The following is a 22,882-nucleotide window of genomic DNA, read 5'->3' on the forward strand; positions in this document are numbered from 1 at the left end:
GCAAGCTTTGTTCACGAGCATAGAGGCACCTCGACTTCTCGTGGCTGGCATTCCTTCCTTTACCCCCCATGAGCGTGAACTCTGCCCGCACAGCCACCTTCCTTGGGGAATGTTTATGTGCATGAAAAATGATGCCTTTCCTTGTAGCCAACATGTTGTTGTTGACGACTTCCATAATGGATCTTCTGTATCTCACTTGAAAGTGTTTTGTAGCTCTTAAACTTTTTAAGATTTCCATCGATCAGTTATGAACCCCCTGAGGTATCCTTAGGGCTTTTTGAAACAGTCTGAAAACCACTGACCGTGCTCACTTCAGCAGCACACACACTGAAAACCACCGACCCACTGGAAAGCCAGTGGCCTAGGCCATTGCATTCAGTAAGTAAGCTGGGTGCTCTGAGCCGGGAATTGTGTTAGTAATAGAGCACATCCCCTGTCCTCAGGCTTTTACACGGAAATAGGACAGAAGCAGAGGGAGTAAAGCAATGATCGTTGGTGGCTGAGCAGGAGTTAGAAAAGAAATAGAAGGAAAAGAAATGTGTGTGTTGGGGGGGAAGCTGTAGCAGCCTAAGAGAAGATATTTGGAAAAGGTTTGCAGAAGGTGGGGTTTGGCATGGGACATAGAAGGATGGAGAAAGGATCAGGCATAGATTGGGTTGGGGGGGTTGCCTGTGAGGCAGAGAGACGGGGACTCATCCGTGGCCCAGGCTTCCCATCAGAGCTGGGAGTGGGGGAGGGAAAGCAGGCTGAAGTTGAGGATGGGAACACGCGACCACGGGTCGTACCTTCAGTTGCTAAGAACAGGCAGGACTGAAGATTACTAAGGAAAGAACTGGTATTAGACCTTAAGTTTAAAAACTTGAATCTTCCGGCACCTGAGTGGCTCAATCGGTTAAGCGTTGGACTCTTAATTTTGGCGATGACCTCACAATCTCAGGGTTGTGAGATCCAGCCCTGCTCAGACCCTGGAGTCGGCTCTGCACGCTTAAAGAAAGAAACTTGAATCTTGCCAACCACTATCAAACTAATAAAAACTAATAAAAATTAGTCCTTACTTGCCCTAAGTCAGAACTGGCCATGGGGCACCTGGCTGGCTCAGTCATTAGAGTATGCAACTCTTGATCTCAAGGTTGTGAGTTGGAGCCCCCGTTGGGCATGGAGCCTACTTTAAAAACCAAAACAGGGGCGCCTGGGTGGCTCAGTGGGTTAAAGCCTCTGCCTTTGGCTTAGGTCATGATCTCAGGGTTCTCAGATCGAGCCCCGCGTGGGGCTCTCAGCAGAGAGCCTGCTCCCTTCCTCTCTCTCTGCCTGCCTCTCTGCCTACTTGTGATCTCTGTCTGTCAAATGAAAAAATAAATAAATAAATAAATAAATAAATAAATAAATAAATAAATAAAATTCAAACAAAACAACCAACTGGCGCCAGGCAAGTTATATCCCCAGATGGACCAATCAACCTGAGGCCAGCGCTGTCCATGGTAACAGCTTTTGTGTGGCTTAAAGCTTTCATCCATTTTTCTCACAACCAGTCCGTGACCGGTATTAGCCCTGTTTGGTAGATGAGAAAGCTGCGACTGCCTAGGTCACCGCCAAGAAGGCCTTGAGACGCCAGATCTGCTTGCCGGCCCCCGCGCTGCCCCAGGCTCCTCGGGCCCCAGCGGCTGGCGATGCCTCCGGGACTCCCGCGGGCTCTTGGCTCCGCCTCACCGCCGCTCGCGCTGGAATCCCCGCCCCCAAGAGGGCCCCGCCACTTCCGCAACGTCCAATGAGACTTAGCTGGGGGCGGGACGGGACGTCATTGAGGGCCAATCTGATGGGCCCTGGGCGGGGCTGCGGCGGGTGGGAGCCGAGCGTCTGCACCGCGGTCTCCCTAGCCGGGAGAGAGCCCGGCGCGGGCGGCGCGCACGGGGCCTTCATGGGCGCGCGCCCGCTGCCCGCCGCCCGCCACCCGCGCAGCCCCTCGGCCCACTCGGCCCTCCGGGTCGTGGCGCCCGTCCCTCCCCTGCTCTCCCGTCGCCGCCGGGACAGGGGCTCCGAGCTGAGCAGAGCCGGGGCAGGGGCGGGAGCCGCGGGACGAGCGCCTGAGGTGGGTGCGGAGCGGGAGGCCGGGCGGCCGGGAGGGCCGGCGGGCGCCTGGGTACGCCCCGCCGACGGACCCCGCGTCGAGGTGGGGAGAGGCCGGCCAGGTGGCGGAGCCGGGCTCCGGGCCTGCCTTGGTCCCAAACGCTCGTGCCCGCGCTCCTAGTACCTCTCCCAGGCCACCTCCCTCCCCTCTGGGGACACCCCGTCCCTCTCGCTGCCCGCGGCCTCCTCACCCCTCTTGCTGTTTGTCGCCTGTGCACCTGCCATCTCGGCCCCGTGCTCCCACTCCCCTCGCTCTCCAGGCCGGACCCCCGCCCAGTCTTACCTCCTCTGGACCCAGCACCAAATTAGCCTCGCTCCTCCTGCCCCCATCTGTCGCTCTTTGTGGTCTGTACACTTGTCACCTCAACTCTGCTCATCCACTCGCCACCCCGCCTCCAACATCTTCATTTAAATCCAGCCCAGGCCATCATCCCTCTCCCCCTCCCAGGGACTACCCAGCCCCGTCCCTGATTATCCCCTACACCTGCCCCACTCAGCCCTGGCCCCCTGTCCTCCCCTATCCACACTCCTTTGTTGTCTCTGCAGCTGTCCCTTTGGCTTTATTCATCCTTCTCCCCTCGACCCCAGGCCAGACCCCTTCTCCCTCTGACCAGTAAGCCACCCCCCTCCCCAGCTCTGCTCTGGCATTCCTCTGGGTCTGTGCCCAGCCCACTGCTCCCTCAGCCTCACCATTCCCTTCTGTCCCGCCCAACCTCCTGAACACCTGCCCAGTGCACCCTCTCACGCTCTCCCAGCTGGCCCAGTCTTCCCTAGTCTCTGCCACACAGCAGCCTCTTTCCCTGTCCTTGTATATTCTCTCTGCCTCCCTGTGCTCCTTTCCTGTCCTCCTGGCCTCGGCCCTCCGGACCCCACTCACTGTTTCTTGCCCCCACAGGGGCTGCGGAGAAGCCATGGAGCTGAGCAGCAAGAAGAAGCTTCATGCCCTGTCCCTGGCCGAGAAGATCCAGGTGCTGGAACTCCTGGATGAGTCCAAGATGTCCCAGTCAGAGGTGGCCCGGCGCTTCCAGGTCTCCCAGCCCCAGATCTCGCGCATCTGCAAGAACAAGGAGAAGCTGCTGGCCGACTGGTGCAGCGGCACAGCCAACCGGGAGCGCAAGCGCAAGCGGGAGTCCAAGTACAGCGGGATCGACGAGGCTCTGCTCTGCTGGTACCACATCGCCCGGGCCAAGGCCTGGGACGTCACGGGGCCCATGCTGCTCCACAAAGCCAAGGAACTGGCTGACATCATGGGCCAGGATTTTGTGCCCAGCATCGGCTGGCTGGTCCGCTGGAAGCGCCGAAACAACATAGGCTTTGGGGGCCGCCGTGTACTTGCGCCCTCCTTCCCCCCAGAGCCCCTTCCCCCGGGCCCCACGTCCCGGGCCCAGCCTCCTCTTTCCCTTAAAGACTTCTCCCCGGAGGACGTTTTCGGCTGTGCCGAAGTGCCTCTGCTGTACCGGGCCGTGCCCGGCAGCGGGGGGCCCTGTGAGCGCGTGCGGGTGCTGCTGTGCGCCAACAGCAGGGGCACGGAGAAGCGGCGGCTGCTAGTCAGTGGGCTCCAGGCCTCGCCCAGGTGCTTCTTTGGGGTCAGCAGCGAGGCCCTGCCTGCCTCCTACCACCCTGACCTGGGCATCCCCTGGTCCGAGTGGCTGGCCCAGTTCGACAGGGACATGGGCCAGCAGGGGCGACAGGTCACCCTGCTGCTGGCGGCCCGGGTGCTGGAGGAGCTGGCCAGCCTGCCCGGACTCCGCCACGTGAGGCTCCTGCCCCTGGCCGCCACCACGGCCGCCCCCAGCACGCCGGCCCTGCCCAGCTCCGTGGTCCGGGCCTTCAAGACACATTACCGGCACCGGCTGCTGGGCAAGCTGGCCGCTGTGCAGAGCAGGAGGGCCGGCGTCTCGCTGGCAGAGGCCGGGGCGGGCCTCACGGTGCTGGATGCACTGCACCTGGCAGCGGCGGCCTGGGCCAAGGTGCCCCCGCAGCTCATCGTCAGCGGCTTCATCCAGGAAGGGCTGGCTCCCTGCCAGCTGCCCCCGGCCCCCAGCGAAGCCTCCGAGCTGCCTCTGGTCCCCAGTGGGATGAGCCTCCAGGAGTTTGCCCGCTTTGTGGACCTGGAAGGCGAGGAGCCCTCGTCTGGAGCGTGCAAAGAGGAGACAGGCGCCGAGGCCGAGGAGGGAGCTGGGGAGGACGGCTTCCAGCCCCTGCCCACCAAAGCTGACGCCCTCCGGGCTCTGGGCACACTCCGGAGGTGGCTGGAGTGCAACAGCCCCTCCCCTGCGCTCTTTGAAAAATTCTACGCCTGCGAGGAGGAGGTAGAGCGGCTCTGCTGCCTGTGAAGGGCCCCTCGCGGCTCACTGGAGCCTCTCCTCTCCTGTTTCCCATGGAAACGCCCTCTCTAAAAGGCAGACAGGAGGCTGGTCTCTTTCCCGTGGAAATGGAGCTCTTGTGAAAGGTGTGCAAGGGAGACACGCTGGGAGACCCAGTCTAAGCTCTGAGAGAAAGTTGTCCACGCCTTGAGAAGAGGGGTCGAAAGATGGGGCGCACAGCCGGGTGAAGTTAGCGCCTAGTTTCCAAACCTCCAGGGAGGCTGGGCCTCGGGAAGATGGAATTGGGGCATTACAAACAGGCCAATCCCTTGAACTCTGTGTTTGAAACAGTTCTGCTTCTGGAAATAAAATTTGTAATCAGAAAAGAGATCAGGGTGTTAATTTCCTGGGAGAATCGACTAAGATTCTTTCGATTGGCTACTGAGGCTTGCCGCACCTCAGCTGTCTGGGCTGCGCCGGCAGGTGACCAGCGGGACACCCTCTCTTCCAGCAATCCAGCAGGAAGGGCTCCCAGGGAATGGGGAATCCTCACCCGCTGATAGATCCTGAATTCTGCAGCTCTCGGACTCTGCTCTCAGATCGAGGCTGGCGGGTGGTGTTAGGAAGGAGGGGGCCAGGCTGGGGACAGTCTAGGGAAACCAGAAGGAGCCAGAACTGGGAAGAGTCACGTGTTCAACCGTCCATTTCACAGCATCTCTCCAGCAAGCCTGCGTGGTGAGGCTGCATAAATGGCGTCCCCGCTGAGCAGGACCTTGTGACAGCAGAGGTGCATCCCGATTAAAGGCTGTCACCCAGGCACGTGCACAGTCCTGTGGCCCTGCAGAGCCCGGGGAGACTCCTGGAGGGGTTGTGCCCTCTGAGCTGCAGCTTGGCCGGTAAGGCCAGTCCAACACAAGGGGTGGCGGGCGCGGAGGCCGACTGGGAGGGAAGGAGCACAGTGTGGTGGGCGGAGGCAGGTGGCCCCTCCAGAGCACATGGGGAGGCCTGGGGAGCAGGAGGGCTGTTTAGCTCACCAGACCTGGTGAGGGGACACCCCAAAGTTTCTCAGTCGGGATGGGGACAGGTCATTCGTGGGAGTTCTAGAATAACTGAGATATGGAGAGTGGGTCAAAGATGTGAGAGCCACTGGCAGACAGAGTCCCAGTGGTCCAGGTGGGAGATGGGCACCCTGAGTCAGATCAGGAAGTAGGACTTGAAGAGGATAGATTTACCTGGAAAGGCCATGGGCCATGGGCACAGACAGACCCGGGCTGGTGAGGAGTCCAGCTCTGGCCAAAATCTCCTTGTGGCCTAAAAGGCAGTAGGCCATCACAAGTCAGTACGGGGCAGCTTTTGGGTTTGGGGACACTGTGGTCCAGGACTCAGTGCCCACGGCAGCCACGCAAGCTGGGGGTGGGGCAGAGGGAGAGGAAGAGTCTTAAGCAGACTCTGTGTTGAGTGTGGACCCTTACGCAGCCACCCTGGATCATGACCTGAGACCAAATCAAGAGTCAGACACTTAACCAACTGAGCCACCCAGGCGGCCCGGACAGCTCACTTTTAAACCGTGCTGAGCCTGCCTGCTGGCCTTCCAAGCCCCAGATCCTGTAAGCTTTCCTCACAGATTCCAGTTTTCCTACCTATCTTCCATTGTCCCTTTTCTGAAATCATCCCAGTTCTGACCTATCTCCTTAAACATTAAAACCAGAATTATACGACCTCTAAAGACCTGACCAAAGTAACAAGGAGGGGACACACGAACCCTCTGTCCTGGGTGCTGTATTCCCGTTAGAGCAGCTCAGCCTGACAGCCATATTTCTGCCTTCCTCCCAGAGCTTTTCTTTTAAAGCCACAAGGAACCATTTCCTTTCGTGCGCTGCTGTCCTATAACATTCTTGGCCTGTTTGCAAGCGACTTTCTTGGCTCATTCAAACAGTATTTACTGACTTCTTTGCTGGTGGGTCAGGCGCTGTTCCAGGACCCTCCAGCTCATAGAGAATAAGACAGAAAGGATCCCTCCTCTCCAAGCCCTTACTTTCTGGCAGAGGGAGATAAAGAAGAGACGAGCAAACTAATAAACGTGGTCATTTTAGAGGGAAATCCGTGCCAAGATGAGAATAAAATAATGATGTTGTCGAGAGGGGCTGGGACAGGGGAGTTAGGGAGAAGGCCTTTGGCCTGAGTTGCAAATGGTAAGGAAGTGTTCTCTGCCCAGGGAGCAGCAGGTGCAAACATCACAGGCGGGAAGCAACTGTCCTATGGTAGAGAGTGGGGGCGTGGGGGGTCAAGCAGAGGAGGAGGGTGGAAAGGAGAGGAAGGCAGGGGCCTCGGGGTCACATTGTTCACGGTCATCTCAAGTGAGACAAGCAGTTCGGAGGGGTGGTCTTGGTGGGAGCCTGATTTGGATAACGGAGGAACACACGTTATGTTTTAGAAAATCAGACTCTAGTCACTGTGTGAAGCTCATATGGGAAGTGGGGGGGAGCACACGTGGAAACAGGAAAATCAAGGACGTTAGGAAGCTACTGCATTCGGTGAGACCTGATGGGCAGGGCGAGAGCTGCAGAGGAAGGAGAGGAAGGAAGAGGACACCTGCTGTGCCCAACAGAGCGGAGCTCTTACCAAGGTCCGGTGTCCCTTCCCCCCCTGCAGGCATCACCACCGCACAGTGAGGGCAGGACAAAGTGCAGGCGTTGTTTCTGTTTATCTACAAGCCTATGATGAGCACCCTCTGCTCCGAGGGTGGCAGAGGTGAATAAGACACAGTCCCTGTACCTGTACCTAAGGAACCAGCCAGAGAACTAGGAAGTGACCTGTATATAGCCTGGGGATGGTGGGGGACACTAGATCTGTTGCTTTTGTTTCTACTGATGCTTCAACTCATGGTAACTTTTTTCTTTGTGTGTCTTTTAATTTCTGGATGTGGGAATAATTTTTTAAAATATCTTATTAGGTGGTTTTTGTTTTGTTTTTTTTTTTTTAAATCTCTGGAAAACTTGAAGGTCTGATTTAGGGAGCACTTTCAGAAGAATGTGTAATTACTCCTACCAAGCACGAGAGGGCGCTATGCCACGATAAATTAATTTCTCCGGAGAAAGCTGTTTCAGACCCGAAGTACGGTGAGTAGGCGTGTAGTTCCTGGTTCACAGAGGGGACTCTTACTCTTAATTTCTGTCCACCACAAGGGAGAGGTAGGTTTCTTTGTAGATTCCCTTTACTGGTGGGTGGAGGTTTTCTGGTTTACCCGTTCGCTAAAGGTGTATCCTTTTCCAGAATCTTGGTTTAATTTATGAGTCTTGGGTTCAGCGCCGCTCTGTGTGTCATTCAATGTCTAGTCTTCAGCTCCGAGAAGTTCTTTACCTCCAAGGTCTCAGCATTAGTGTGAGCCCCAAGGGCAGCTCTAGTTCCAATACCCCGATTTGCCCTTGGGAAGTTCTCTTACTTCTTGAAAAGTTAGCAACAGTTTTAAGATCATGTTTGTAATAACAGATCTGGAATCCAGCTGCCTTGTAGAAGGAGGGCTCTAGGTAAAGTCTAGAGCACCAGTCTGCCAGAAGGGATATTGGGAAGACTGGGTTGTTGTTGTTGTTTTTTTTTTCATTTACTCATTCATTCATTTGTTCAAAGCTCTTTATTGAACAACTCTTGTGTGTCTGCTAGCATTTTGATGATGAACAAAAACAGGCAAGGTCTTGGCTTCACAGAGCTCATAGCTTAGAGGAAGGACAATAATCATAAAAGAATCATACACACAAAATCCTGTGATTCCAGATAAAGTGGAGATTACATGAGAGCACAAGCTAGTGGTTCTCAGACTGTGGCCCATGCTGGCAGCATCAGTAGGAATTTAGGAAAGCACAAATTCTTGGAGTCTCCTCAAACCCACTGATTCAGAAACCCCAGCATGGGACCCAGTAATCTGTATTTGAACAAGTCCCCTAGGTGATTCTAAACCACTGGCATAAGCCAAAGGAACTTGACCTAGACAGTGGGACTGAGGAGAGTTTTCCTAAGGAAGTGGTGATGACAGCAGAAGGATGAGTGGGAGGTGCACAGCCAGTGAGAACTGTACATGCAAATGTCCTGTGGTGAGAGGGAACGTGGTTGTTTAAGGAACCAAAAGAAGATGAATGTCTGAGAACCTTGAAGGTTGTAGAAGGAGCTTGTCCTGATTCCTCAGAGCAATGGAAAGCCATCAAGGGGAACAAGGAGAGTAGGGAAAAGTTGAGTTATTTGTCCAGCTTCAGGACAGAACTGGGGCTGTGGTTTTAGGGCTGAGAAAGAGAGAGTGAGTCCTAGAAAACTTTAGGAGCAAGGTTGGCAGGAGCTGGGGACTCCTTTGATGTGGGAGGAGGGGAGCTTCTCTGAGACCTCTGGCCTGAGGACATTTCTGGGCCACAGAGCACTGCAGGAGGAGCAGGCTGGAGGGGAAACGTGGCACTTTGGGATGCTCAAGAATGCGTGAGCAGAGATAGCCAGTAGTGTGGGCCTAGGGCTCGGGACAGTAGTCGGGCTGGAAACATAGAAGCACATTCAAAAACCGCATCCCCGGGGCGCCTGGGTGGCTCAGTGGGTTAAGCCGCTGCCTTCGGCTCAGGTCATGATTCCGGGTCCTGGGATCGAGCCCCGCATCGGGCTCTCTGCTGAGCAGGGAGCCTGCTTCCTCCTCTCTCTCTGCCTGCCTCTCTGCCTACTTGTGATCTCTGTCAAATAAATAAATAAAATCTTAAAAAAAAAAAAAACTGCATCCCCATGGCTCAGCTTTCGAGTAAGTGCGGGAGAAGTGAAGTAAGCCCGAAGCGTCCCACAGTGTGTCATTCCTCCCTGTGCGCATGCAGTCCATGCCAGTTAGCCTCCTCTAATGTCTCCTACTGTGATCACTACTGTAAAAGTAAGTGTCACATTTGACATCACGGAAACCAACGAGATTCTATTTACATTTGTGCAAGTCTCGGGCTGCTTCTACGCAAGGCTCGGACACCAGCCCCAATGTCAAGCTCAAAGCAGGTGCGTTTGCTGTTTGGTTCTTAGGGATTCCTTCGAACTCAGTGAGCTCTCAAAAAGAATGATGACCTCCCACAACATGGTAATTCCTTGAGGAATTTATTTTTTTTAATATTTTATTTATTTACTTGACAGAGATCACAAGTAGGCAGAGAGGCAGGCAGAGAGAGAGAGAGGAGGAAGCAGGCTCCCTGCTGAGCAGAGAGCCCGATGCGGGGCTCGATCCCAGGGCCCTGAGATCATGACCCGAGCCAAAGGCAGAGGCTTTAACCTACTGAGTCACCCAGGCGCCCCTCCTTGAGGAATTTAAACATGAATATCACGAGACTCTGCTCATGTAAAAACACGTGGCTTTTAAAAATACCCTTGGCCATAGGGCGCCTGGGTGGTTTGATTGGTTAAGCGTTTGACTCTCAATCTCAGCTCAGCTCTTTCTTTTTTTTTTTTTTAACTTTATTTTATTTGAGAAAGAGAGAGAGTGAGCGAGAGATGGAGAGAGAGCACAAGCAAGGGGAGCAGCAGAGGGGGAAGCAGACTCCCCGCTAAGCAGGAGGTCAATGTGGTGCTCAATCCCAGGACCCTGGGATCATGACCTAGAGCCAAAGGCAGAGACACTTAACTGAATGAGCCACCCAGGTGCCCCTCTACTCAGGTCTTGATCTCAGGGTTGTGAGTTCAAGCCCCGAGCTGGGCTCCATGCTGGGTGTGGAGCCTAGTTTAAAAAAAGAAAGAAAGAAAGAAAGAAAATCCTTGTTCATTTCCTGCCTGATCTTTGTCTTTCCACCCTCCTTTCTTTTTTTTTTTTTTAAGATTTTATTTATTTAACAGAGAGAGGTCACAAGTAGGCAGAGAGGCAGGCAGAGAGAGGGGGGGGGGGAAGCAGGCTCCCCGCCAAGCAGAGAGCCCGATGTGGGGCTTGGTCCCAGGACCCTGAGATCATGACCTGAGCTTAAGGCAGAGGCTTAACCCACTGAGCCACCCAGGTGCCCCTCCACCCTCCTTTCTAACACTCTTGTGCCCCTTCCTGGGTCTCTGAAAGAGGAGTGAGTTGTTTTCTCGCTAATCCCAGGTCTGTTCTAGTCGCTGGGCTAGACACCATTGTCCCTTGTCCGTCATCACCCTCATCCTGGCAGCGGAAGGAGCAGCCCCATGGGAGGCCTGCCTTCTCTCTGGTTGTGAGTGAGAAGCTAGAGGAGAGGAGCTCCAGCCCCCAGAGACACCTCTAGAAAAAAACAGATAGGGAAAACGGACAGTACAGAGACAGTCTCACAGGTGTAATTACTACCCCCAAAGAGGATTTAACTAAAACCAAATCAAAAAAGGATTTTTAAACTGTTATTCTCTTGTTGACTGGTAACATGATGCATGACAGCTACAGAGGACCACCCTGACCGCCTGCTCCCTTCCTGCCCATTATAAACCCATTTCCCAGGCACCCACTGCCCCCTGCCCCATGCCCCCAACAACTGTCGGACTACCACTGCCACGTCCGGCCCCAAAGGCCTGGCCCCGCGGCGGAGCTGGACAGCCACTGGGGCTCACAGACTGACCCGACATCAGGGGAAACTAAGGCACAGAAAGGGCAGTGAGTGGCTGAGACAGACCTCATTTTTCCATCCCAGAAGCACAGGCTCCCTGAGTCCGGGCAGGAAGGGAGGCCTCCAGTGCTGGGAATTCAGCTCATATCTGCTGGACTGACGACTCCCTCAGCTCGGAAGGGCAGCATGTGTCGGCCGGGAGGAGCACTTAGACGCCATTTCTTAAACTTTAACATGTGTAAAAGGCTGTGCTCCCCGGCACCCAGGCTCCTGGCCAGTGGGGTGCCTCCTGCCTCCCCAGTGGGGCCTTCGGGGGTCAACACTTTGGGCCAAGAGTGAGGCATCTCCTCGAAGCCAAGAGACAAGCAGTTTGCACACGTTACACATTTCTCGAGCCAAAGTCCAAGCACGGGGCCCGATGAGCTCTGAGGGAGGTGAGGAAGTGGAGGTGGCTCCCGGGCCTTGAGCCCTGAGGCTACACTGTGACAGCGGAGGAAGGCAGGGGGTGTGGGGTGGGGGGCAGTTGGGGGGTCACCCGCCATCGGCAGCCCAGGATCCAGTGAAGGAGACCTAATGCCATTAAGCCGAGCCCCGGTGAGCTTGAACTTTGGTGGGTGACGGTCTCAGGCCCCAGGGAGCACAGAGCAGCCAAGTAACTGGGCTCTGGGGCTGGAGGCTAGGATGTGCCCAGGCAGGGCGTGAGGCATTCTGGCTGTGTGACCTCGGACAAGTTAAACACTGTCTCTGAGCTGACTGTGATGATGTTATAATGTTGTGAACTGTGATAATATGGTGATGGGTTTTGTTGTTTGTTTGTTTGTTTTTTTAAAGATTTTTATTTATTTATTTGACAGAGAGAGATCACAAGCAGGCAGAGAGAGAGGAAGGGAAACAGGCTCCCTGCTGAGCAGAGAGCCCGATGCGGGGCTCGATCCCAGGACCCTGGGACCATGACCTGAGCCGAAGGCAGAGGCTTAAACCACTGAGCCACCCAGGTGCCCCTGTTTGTTTGTTTTTAAAGTAATCTCTGCTCTCAGTGTGGGGCTCGAACTTACAACCTCGAGATCATCAGTCTCACGTTCCACTGAAAGAGCCGGCCAGGTGCCCCTATTGTGATGGTTTTGAGAGGGAGCCCCCAGTAAATGGCAAGAATTCTGGGCATTCAGGTCACTATAAGGTGGGCCCAGGTGGATCTCAGACCAGATAGAGACATTAGTGGGTACAAACTCTGCTCAGCTTTATTGCCAATCAAGCAAACCTTCTTGTCATTGCCACTTAGCACTTGAGACAAGTAAAGAACACAAGTGCCATCAATGAGGGTGGGACGGGAGACACCCCGGGGAGGAGTGGCCCCTGACTTCTGGGACCACTCCAAGAGGGGCCAGGCAGGGAAAACCTAAGATGGGGGGACAGGACGAAGGAAGCAGGTGTGATGGCCGGAGTGGGAGAACAGAAGTCTGACCCCTGATCTCAAGGAGCTCCCTGTGTCATGGGGCCAGGTTGAGGAGCAAATCAGAAACCGGGGGCTGCGATAGAGGCATGTGGTGGGATGTGGGAGGGATCGGGGGCAGGGCGAGGGTTGGGGAATAAAGGAGGGGGTTGGGGGTGGCATGAAAACCCCACAGCCAGTGGGGAGCAAGGGGAAACTCCCTTGCCTGCCAGGAAGGACTCTGGCAGACAGTGCTCTGCCTGGGCCAAGGAGCAGGCTTAGCCAAGGGACCCGCTGCCCTCTGCTGGCCAGGAGAGATCAAGGGCCACCCAAGCCCCAGAGAGGAGAGGGCCCAAGAGGTGGGGGAGGTGGGGCTTTTCCCCACAGGCCAAGGGAGCCACTGAAGGATTCTGGACCAGCAGGGGAGAGAAGGCTGCTCTCCAGTTTGGGGGAGCAGGTGGGGGATGGGTGAGGATGCGGTGCTGGAATCCAGGGGATCGTTAGCGCCCAGGAGAGCCGGCTCTGAGAGCTCTCTGAGGGGTGAAGTCACAGGTCGGGCCAAATGTCACCGGCACCAGGGGCCACTGAGTGTGTTTCACAGCCCTGGGGAGCACGGGAGCCAAGGCAAGTGGTGCTGGGAGCCTGAAGCCTGCCCTGGGTTCCGGAGTCCAGGAGCCCGAGGCCCTGCCCTCCGCCGCTGCCTGCCCATCAGGAAAGGCCCGGCCTCTCCAATTGGAGAAGCAAGCAGGTGCGCTCCCCGTGACCTCGCATCTGGGCGGTGGGGCGGGGGTCTGGCTGGGGAGCTGGGGACACTACGTGCACGCTCAGCCCCACCAGCGCAGGAGGTACTCGTAGCTGAGGAAGGTGACAGCGTTGACAGGAAAGGCGCGGGCGCTGTTGATCGTCAGCCCCCGGAAAAAGACCCCCAGGCCTTCCTGCCGGACACTGCTCGCCATGCAGTCCAGCACCCCCCGGTACACCCTGTGCTTCAGCCCCGCCATCTGCATCCGGGACTTGATCACGTCCAAGGGGGTGGCCACCGCCCAGGAGACGATGCCTGCGAAGCCCCCTGCCACCAACACCGAGGCTGAGCCTGGGGCAGAGGAAGCCCAGGTGGCTGTCAGACCAAGGAGCAGAGACCCCACCACCCAGTCCCTGGGGTCCCTCCCCATCCTCTGCGGCCAAGGCCAGCTCCCCTCCCCCACTCCTCTCCCTCCCCCTCCCGCTCACGCAGTCCACTTACTGGGGTTCTGTCCTTCTGGCGTGGACTGGCGGCAGAGCCACTCGTAGGTGACAAAATAGATGCCCAGCGTCGGAGTGTCCCTCAACATAAGGGCCCAGGCTCCCCGGAAGAGGCCCCGGGGCCCCTCCTCCTGGCAGATGGAGACTGCGCAGTGCACAGGTCCCCGGTACCGGGGCGGGGGGCTGCCCGGCAGCGCCCTCGGCTCTGTCTGGTTTTGTAGCCGGACTTTGATGAGGTCAAAAGGGGCCAAGCAGTAGACCTGGAGGAAAGGAAGCACCGAGAGCCTGGGTGGGGCTCCGAGCGAGGAGGATCCTAACAAGAGGACGGTGGTGGGCAGAGTAGGGCCGCGTCTGCCCATCGGACTCGCCACTCCCGCTGCCGGCAGGGCTGGGCACAGGCCGGGCGCCACCCTTAGCATTGGCCCCGGACAGCTGGCGGCACTGCCATCTCCTCGGACAACGGCACCGAACTTGCCTGGCACATGCTCAGAGACAATCCTGGATTGTTTCTCCAAGGGTGGGGGAGGCTTCTAGCCTCCCAAAAGCCGGGGGGAGTGGGGAGCAGGCACCTGCAGTGATGGGGTCTGAAGGAAGCATTCAGTCTGGGTCCCTGAGACAGGTCTGACCCCTCCCCAGACTAATGGAGGTCACTTCCAGCCTTAAGAATCAATTCCTAGGGACGCCTGGGTGGCTCGGTTGGTTAAGCAGCTGCCTTCGGCTCAGGTCATGATGCCAGGGTCCTGGGATCGAGTCCCACATCAGGCTCCTTGCTCGGCAGGGAGCCTGCTTCTCCCTCTGCCTCTGCCTGACACTCTGTCTGCCTGTGCTCCCATGTGCTCTCTCTCTCTCTAACAAATAAATAAATAAATCTTTAAAAAAAAAAAAAAGAATCAATTCCTAGATTCTTGCTCCACGTACTTCCCACGGGACACCTCTCAGAGGCCCGGGAGGGGGTCAAGCGCTGGGCTAGTCTTTCCTGCCTCCTGCAAACCCCCAACCACTAGGGTCCCAACAGAAGCTGAGCGATGGTGGGCTCTGTGGGTCCTAGGACTCTCATCACCCGGCAGAGGCAGAAGGGACAAACATTTGGGGCATTGTTAGGACTTTTGGGTGAATATGGAGGGAAGCTGGGGCCGGGGGCTAATGTGAGGGTCAAGGATGCAGTAGGTCAAGGTCAGCTGTTAAAGTCCAGATGAGATGTGCCTGGGTGGCTCAGTGGGTTAAAGCCTCTGCCTTCTGTTCAGGTCATGGTCTCAGGATCCTGGGATCGAGTCCCGCATCGGGCTCTCTGCTTAGCGGAGAGCCTGCCTCCCCCTCTCTCTCTGCCTGCTGCTCTGCCTACTTGTGATCTCTTTCTCTCTGTCAAATAAATAAATAAAAATCTTAAAAAAAAAAAAAAGTCCAGATGAGATCTGAGGTCAGGCTGAGGTTAGCATGTCATGAGGGGTTTCTGTGGGTTTTGTTTCTTTCGTGGAAAGTACATGAGCTTAGTTCCTCAGCCCTGGAAGCGGGTTCTGGCAGCGCTGTTCTGACAATGCCAGACCGACTTTGTTTACTTCCTCCTGTGCAGGAAGGTAGACTGGGCTCCCTCCCCCTAAGGCGGGACCCTGATGTCATCCTTTCAGAGCCTGCGGGCAGTGCCAAGCTCAGGGCTTCTCCAGGGGATGCGCCCCTGAGTCCTGGGCTCCTGACGGTGCGGAAATGGCTGAGCCAAAGGTAGGGTAGTGAGTAGGGGCAGGTTAGGGCCCCTCTGCTCCCCATCCCAGGCCACACTAAAATCTAGTTTCTACTCCAAGACCCAGGGAAGCTGAATCCATGGGCTTGAGGGCAAACCGGGTTCCTGTTGGACCTTGAACCCAGTCCCCATCCATGAGCCTACAGTCCCCAGTTCTGCTATCCGCTCGGCTTTGCAAAGAGCTGGAGAGGAGGGCGACTTAGGACCTGGGCCTGGCTGGGTTAGCCGCTAGCGTGGAGTCTCATTTCTCTTCCTTGTTTGGGTGGCGTGCCGGTCTCAGAGCTTGGGAAATATGCAGGCATGTGCTCCGCACAAGAAGGGACAGAAGGAAAGCCAGGACCTGCGGGCATCTCACAAATCATTAATTCACTGGCGTGAGCCACCTAATCCTGTCCTTTGTCCTCAGTCTCTGCCCCAGAAAGTGTGTTAGGGGAATGAGGGCAGGTGCCGAATAGATGGTGACCTCAGGCGCCTCAGGCTGGGGTGTGGGGTAGAGTCAGGCACGGGTCCCTCTGCCTCTATGCTCACACCCCCCAACCAGCTGCCCCCGCCCCCGTGTCTGGAGGCCCCTCTTTCCTCCACTCCGCCAATCAAAAACCCAATCCTTAAATGCTGAGAACAAAGACCAAAACTAAATGATGGGAGCTCTTTAATGATTAATACCCAGGCCTCCTCCAGCGAAATCTATGGACTGGGGTCTAGTTGAAGCTTCAGGCAAAAGGGCTGAGCGGGGCATGGGCTGGAGGGCTGCCAGGACCACGCCGGGGCTGGAGGGGGTGGGCTCGGGGCTCTGGCAAGGCTATCAGTTTTCCAGGGCAATGGATCCCCCCGGGAGAGAGGTCTTCCCACAGTGCTGAGCCCGGCAGACGGCTCTGGAGGTACGTGTGTGCACGCTCACACCTGCGTGTGCGTGCTTGCAAGCACCTGCGTGTGCGTGCCCCCTCCCCTCCCTCTCACCTGCACGAAGCCTCCCGTGCAGCCTGCTAGGAAGACATGCGCGTAGCTGGGAGGCTGGGCCCGCCGCTCCTGGTGGGAAGTCGCTGTGAGCGCCAGCAGCGTGTTGCTGTAGACCCCGAACAGCACGGAGTTGACCATGGCTATGCTCGCAATGGGGAAGCTCATTCCCTTGAAAAAGCCCAGAAGCTGTAGAAAGACAAGGCGACCTTAGGGCCAAGTGGGGGGGGTGTCTCCTCTTTGCCCTTCCCACTCTGACAGGGTCCCCTCTGGCCAGAAACCAGTCCTGAGTCCTGCCGAAGAGAGGCTGAGGCTGGCTGAGGATGGGAACAGTCTTGGGGCACAGCCAGCTCCTGGGAACCCCTAACTTTGGTCTCCTCTCTTTCAGGGACAGAGCCCCACTGGGGGAGAAGAAAGCTACTGCCGACCACCCAGAGGCCTCCCCTTGCCGAAGCCCCAGAGAAGAGAGACACCCACCGACTCATGGCGGTAAGTCTTAACCAAGCAGTCGAAGATGCCCCGGTATGTGGTCTGGGTCTGCAGCCGCACCTGTGCGAGGAGGACAGAACAGGCAGCCCAGGAGGGATGGGCAGGATGGCTCCAGCCCCTGGCTCCTCCCGCTCTGCCCGGCAGGATGCCAGCAGCGCAGCACTGATAGGAAAGCTCCCCATCAGCCAGGCCCTGCTCTCAAGGCATGGTGACATCTGGTTCTGGTGACAGCCTTTATTCCTGAGATGCCTCCCCTCGACTCACCTTTACCGTGTCAAAAGGGTATCCCAGGACCAAGCCCAGAGCTCCTGCATGATAAGAAGATGTTATGAGGGGGGCCCCTTGCACCTGACCGACAGGAGGGGAGCTCGGGCAGGAGAAGATGGGGCCAGGCCTTCTGGCCAGACTCCAAAAGGACTCCCGCAGGCCCCTTTGCCTCCTCGTCCAAGCCAAGCTCTGGGCTAGGGAGGTGTGGGGACCAGGGGCAATGCCGTTCCCAGAGGACACCCAGGCAGAAGGGAGGAGCCCGCCACAGACACCGTGTCCTCACAGTGTCCAACACTGACCGTCCTGCTTGCTTATCTAGCTGTGGGGCCATGGGATAGATTCTCCAGGGCTCCCACATCCCTGCCAGCCTGACCCCCTTTTCCCTTCTACTCACACCTGCTGTGGAGTACGGGGTCTTGGTCCAGACCCTCAGTACGGAGCTGGGGGCCCTACGGCGTCTTGCTGCCCCCCGCCCCGGGGAGGAGAGCCCAGCCCCCAGGCACCTCCCCATGTTCCGATCTTGCCCCCCAGAGCAGATGCTGGCCCTGGATTCTTGGGCGAGGTCACAGCCCCCGGAGGCAGGTTCGGAATGTCCCTCTCTTTCTGCTGAGGGACACCCAGAAGCTGGGCTGGGCCCTCGACACAGCTGGCCTCGGTGCCGGAAACTAGGGCAGAGGCCCAGAGGGGAAGGCAGGACAGCTGCTGGGGTGAAAGGTAAAATTCCTTTCTGAGCCCCACAGGGTGGGCCTAGAGAGTGGGGTTCTCGGTGAAGGTCTGTTGGTGTGTCTGGGAGAGGGCTCACCGTGGCCCTGGAGGTGAGGGCCTCGTAGCTTAGAGACCCGCACCTTCCTCCCCGCGCCCCCAAGGCAGCTGCCAGGAGGTCTGGGAGCTGGTCCCCGGGCTCCAAAGCCACCAAGACTTTGGTCTCTGTTCCTTCCATGTCCCCTGGCAGTGACGGACCGCTAGGGGGGATCGTAGCAGAAGGAAGAAAAACGTCTCACCAGAGATCCATCCGGCCACAAACTCCTCCACAGGCATTGTCTGGCAGGGGCGGGATCCGGTGGCTCCAGATAGGAGACTCTAGGGAGAGTCTGGCCGTCCCTGATCTCCCTCCCCGTCGCCTGCTCGATAACCTCCCACTAATGTTTAACTCAGCTGGGAGGGTGAGCGGTGGCCCAGTGCCCAGACCTCAGCACCAGGAGGGGAGGAAGCCACCTCGGGTGGCCCTGACGGTGGAGAAGGCCTGTGCGGAGTGTGAAATCTCAGAGCAGGGATCGTGGCGGGTGGCCCGCCCCCTGCCGGCCCACGATGGCCTTGCAGCCTTGCTTCGGGACCAGGCGCGGCAGCCAGGCCCCAGCCTCCAGGGCTGCCCCAGCCGGCAAGGCCTCAATGAGCCTGTCCAGGGCAAGGCCCTGCCTGCCCGGCCTGGCCTAGCCAGCGCAACACCCGGGAACCGGCGGCCAGGCCGGCGGAGATAGAGCATGGCCACCATGGGGCAGGCCCAGCTCGGTCCCAGTGCCCTGGGAACCCCAGAGCGGACAGGGTGGGCACAACCCGGAGAGGAGTGACTCCTTAGCCTGAAGCCCTACCTCCTCCCAGGGGGGTGTGCAGCTTCCCCGGCTCCCTTGCGTGAGTCATACACAGCCTCCCTCGTGCACATCCTTCTCTTCTCCGGGCCTCCCTCCCAGGGGGCAAGCTGGGGATTCGGGTGTTATCAAGGGTGGATGGTGTCTCAGCGCTGGGGTTATGAATGCCCATTTTTCTTTGGACAACAATCTAAAGTGACACGCAGGGAGACCCGCATCCCTCTCTCCTCCTCTCTGCTTCCTTCCTTCCAACCCTCCCTGCGGCCAATACACCAAGCATGTTCTAGCACGCTTTGGATTCCGCTCCCCTGCCGGCTTCTTACAAGCTGGGTCTGCTTAAACACGCTCACTCCTCGCTGTTTTTGTTTTTGTTTTTGTTTATTTTTTTTTAAAGATTTTATTTATTTATTTGACAGAGAGAGATCACAAGTAGGCAGAGAGGCAGGCAGTGAGAGAGAGGAGAAAGCAGGCTCTCCACTAAGCAGAGAGCCTGATGCGGGGTTCGATCCCAGGACCCTGGGATCATGACCTGAGCTGAAGGCAGAGGCTTAACCCACTGAGCCACCCAGGTGCCCCATGTTTTTGGGTTTTTTTTTAAAGATTTTATTTATTTATTTGACAAAGAGAGCGAGATGACAAGTAGGCAGAGAGACGGGGGCAGGGGGAAGCAGGCTCCCTCCTGAGCAGAGAGCCCGATGCAGGACTCAATCCCAGGACCCTGAGATCATGACCTGAGCCGAAGGCAGAGGCTTAACCCACTGAGTCACCCAGGCGCCCCTCGCTGTTGTTTTGAAAGCGATATTTTACATCACTTAAAAATTTGTTGCATCTCTTTACCAATCAGATGATGGCTCGCACCTTGTGTTTCCCATGCCTGCCTGGTACCTTTATTTTTCCTGCTCCCATCCCCTCTCTCTGCCTGAGGCGGGGGCAGCAGGGGCTTCCATGTCATCCAGACTGGGGTTCCCGTCTCGGCTGATCTGTGGCAAGGCCCGTGCTTCCTGAGACTCCGTCTCCCATGTCCTTTGGGATGCTCTGGAGGTCATCCAAGGGGGGCTTCCAGGGTGGGGCGGGGGGTGGGGGTGGTGGTCACGTTCAGGATCACGGCTCCCTGACATTTCAGTTATTTCTGGCAGCAGGGCGAGGGAGCCAGCGGCAGTCCCGCGGACCTGGAGGCAGGACACGGATGGACGTGGATGCACACGGTGGGGGTCAGGGCAGAGGGCAGAGCATCAGGGCAGACCCAGGGACATGGACAACCCAAGTGCTGAGGCTGCTGTCGAGCATGAGTGTCTGACATGAACAGAGTTTACAGGGTGGGGGGTGCTGATGTAACGTATTGTTCACATCCCGGGCCGCGGGATATTGTCAGATCCTATTCGTAGGTCTGTTGAGAAGTGGGGCCAGGGCAGGGTCCTCTTTTCAGGGCACACAGATCCAAGGCGCAGGTGTCACCACCTATAGAAATCCGTGAAGTCTCCAAATGTGGGTGCCAAATTTTGGAGTCCCCCTTGCCTCCTCCCTCTGTCTCACAGCCCCCCACCATCCCATAAGGAAATTGTGTTAATATTGCCTTCAAAGCAGGACCCAAATCCCACCCTTCCTCTCCTCCTCCTCTGCTAGCACCCTGGCCCAAAGCCACCAAGGCCTCCACATGGTCTCCTGGTCTCCCTGCCTCCTCCCCTGCCCACTTCCAGTCTGTTCTCTGCCTCGTAGCCAAAGGGACTCAGCTGAAATTTAAGTCAGACCGTGTCTGCGCTTTGCTCCATACCTTGCAAGGGTCCCTTCCTGCTCAGACTGAAAACGGATGTCCTTCCTAGGCTCTAGGACCCCTCAACATTCAGCCCCACATTCCTTCGACCTCATCTCTGGCCACGCCCTGGTCACTGTCCCAGCCTCCCGGGCCTCCTTCTCTTCATCCAACGGGCTCCTGCCTCCAGACCTTTGGCACTGGCTGTTCCCTCTCCCTGTTGGCCTGGTCTAGCCTGGACTCAGACTTATCACCTGCCGGGCACTCCTGGTGCCCCTTCCCTGGCTCTTCCTCTTCGTTCTTCCACGGCACCCGTGACTTTCTGATGCACCAGTGATTAACTTGTTGTCTGTCTGGGCTGGGACCTCTGGCTGTTTGTTCACTGATGTTATCCCGAAGGCTCAGCACAGCACGTAGCAGAGGACAGGTGCTTAATACATATTTGGCACAAGAATGAAGGAGTAAACAGCAAGGAGGGGGGAACAGCATTAGAGGGCAGCCCCGCAGCCCGCCCTGGGTCTCCACTTCTCTCCCCATCTCCAAAGGGCCCCAAAGAATGCGAAGCCCCAACAGTATCCCTACCTGCCCCTCCAGATCATGCAACTCTTTGTTCCCTGTCAGATACCCAAGGACCAGTCCCACTCACCCTTCTGCCTTCCCGCTGTGGCCAAAGTAGAACCCACTCACTGCTACTTCCTCACCGGTAGACGGGTTTTAGGAAGCAGGGCTCATCTCTGACGTCGTCCACCTAGAGCTGCCCGGGGTTCTTTGGGCTGCCCCAGTGCCCTTCCTTGCCGAGGGCTGGGCTGTTGTCCTCATTCTGCTGGTCGCTCTCTCCCAAGTGGGCAATCCCTTCTGTGGCCCTTGGTGGGCGGGGTGGGGGGGTGTCTTTTCCTGCTTATAAAAGCAGGAAACCAGCCCAGCTGATTGCGGAGTCTCAGGCCACTTGGCTCTAAAGGACTGGCGGCCCTCACATCAGAATGGGCCCCGCTCTCTTCTCCCATCCCACCCCACCCCCTCAGTTCAAGGCAGACCCACGACCCCTCTCTGGAGCCTTGCCAAAGGGCAGCCCCAGCACTGGCTGGACTCTTCTCCTGGAAATCCAACCAGGCCTGTCTTCTTCCTGGCCGGGCAGAGCTCTGACCTCGTCCCACTCTAGCTCACAACCCCCCAAAACTCCTCATCACCTGCCAAACCCACCACACACAAACCTCCGACCCCAGGTGTCACCCATCTTCCAGCCTCACCTGCTGTGCTCTGACTGCCCCAGGCTTCCCTGGGGTCCTCACCACGCTCCCACAGGCGCAACTGGGAACGCCTTCGAGAATCCCTTCAGTGCCCTCCTTCCCCGCACTGGACCTGTTCCAGGCTCCTTACTGCACTGTACACACTGCCAGACGTCGGCTTTGTGGTTTGCCTTTTCTGATCCTGTTTTCTCGACTACGCACCTCCTGGTGTGATACAAGAATTAAAGCACTTAGAAAAGAGTCTGGTGCATTGTACCCACACCACGAACAGCAGCTACTATTACTCTCACTTCTACCCACAGGGGCCCCGAGGATGACCTGAGGAAACGAAAGGGTCTGGCACTCAGTAGGGCTCTGGAAGTGAGGACCCATCTCTGCTTGCTTACAGTTTTCCATAGCGTTGAAGGCAATTCTGTCATCGTATGTAGTTGTAAACGCATGTTTCTCAGGGCACCTGGGTGGCGCAGTCAGATAAGCAACTGGCTCTTGGTTTTGGCTCAGGTCATGATCTCAGGGTCCTGGGATCGAGTCCTGCATCCACACTCAGGGTGAAGTCTGCTTGAGGTCCTCTCTCTTCCTCCTGCTTTGTTCCTCCCACTCATTCTGTGTCTCTCTTTCTCTCAAATAAATAAATAAAATCTTTAAAAGAAATTACTTGGGGCACCTGGGTGGCTCAGTGTGTTAAGCCTCTGCCTTCGGCTCAGGTCATGATCTCAGGGTCCTGGGATTGAGCCCCACATCGGGCTCTCTGCTTAGCAGGGAGCCTGCTTTCCCCCCTCTATCTCTGCCTGCTGCTCTGCCTACTTGTGATCTCTCTCTCTCTGTCAAATAAACAAATAAAATCTTTTTTTTTAAATAAATAAAAGAAATTACTTAAAGAAAAGAAATACACATCTCTCCTGGGCTTCCTTCTTCCCCCTCTCTACCTCTAAGTAAACCATAATTGAGCTTGCACTGCCTCACCTCCTGCCCTAGCCCAGACCCCACACCCAGTAAGCACTCAGTGACACTGAACTGTGCTCCCACTGTGATCTGGCTGGTTAAGGGAGCCCACCAAGCCATCGTGTCCTGGCCTGAGGGTCTCAGAGCTTAGAACCTGGAAAGAGATGCTTGTTTGTTTTTTTGAGAGAGAAAGGGAGAGAGTGGGGGGGGGCACGCAAACCCAGGGATCTGCAAGGGAGAGGGAGAAGCAGACTCCCTCCACCCTGCTG

The 22,882-nt window shown here is 56.9% G+C and overlaps 2 protein-coding genes across 3 annotated transcripts; one reads left to right on the top strand and one right to left on the bottom strand.

Annotated features, from left to right (window-relative positions):
- Positions 1-1,935: 1,935 nt before the first annotated feature.
- Positions 1,936-4,664, top strand: TIGD3 (tigger transposable element derived 3). Its single transcript, XM_032879445.1, has 2 exons — positions 1,936-2,086; positions 3,020-4,664. The coding sequence occupies exon 2, from the start codon at positions 3,036-3,038 to the stop codon at positions 4,458-4,460; it is 1,425 nt and encodes a 474-aa protein (XP_032735336.1). The 5' UTR covers positions 1,936-2,086; positions 3,020-3,035; the 3' UTR covers positions 4,461-4,664.
- Positions 4,665-12,424: 7,760 nt separating this feature from the next.
- Positions 12,425-21,278, bottom strand: SLC25A45 (solute carrier family 25 member 45). Of its 2 annotated transcripts, none has more exons than XM_032879449.1 (6): positions 21,112-21,278; positions 17,086-17,129; positions 16,810-16,881; positions 16,336-16,521; positions 13,645-13,903; positions 12,425-13,494 (listed from the first exon to the last, which is right to left on the bottom strand). In XM_032879449.1, the coding sequence occupies exons 4-6, from the start codon at positions 16,498-16,500 to the stop codon at positions 13,226-13,228; spliced, it is 693 nt and encodes a 230-aa protein (XP_032735340.1). In that variant the 5' UTR covers positions 16,501-16,521; positions 16,810-16,881; positions 17,086-17,129; positions 21,112-21,278; the 3' UTR covers positions 12,425-13,225. The 2 variants fall into 2 exon arrangements, with proteins under 2 accessions (XP_032735340.1, XP_032735339.1); XM_032879448.1 differs by lacking the exon at positions 21,112-21,278 and adding an exon at positions 18,090-18,380.
- Positions 21,279-22,882: the final 1,604 nt, after the last annotated feature.

This window comes from Lontra canadensis, unplaced genomic scaffold (genome assembly GCF_010015895.1).
Source record: "Lontra canadensis isolate GAN:19392208 unplaced genomic scaffold, GSC_riverotter_1.0 scaffold66, whole genome shotgun sequence".
Taxonomy (NCBI): Eukaryota; Metazoa; Chordata; class Mammalia; order Carnivora; family Mustelidae; genus Lontra; species Lontra canadensis.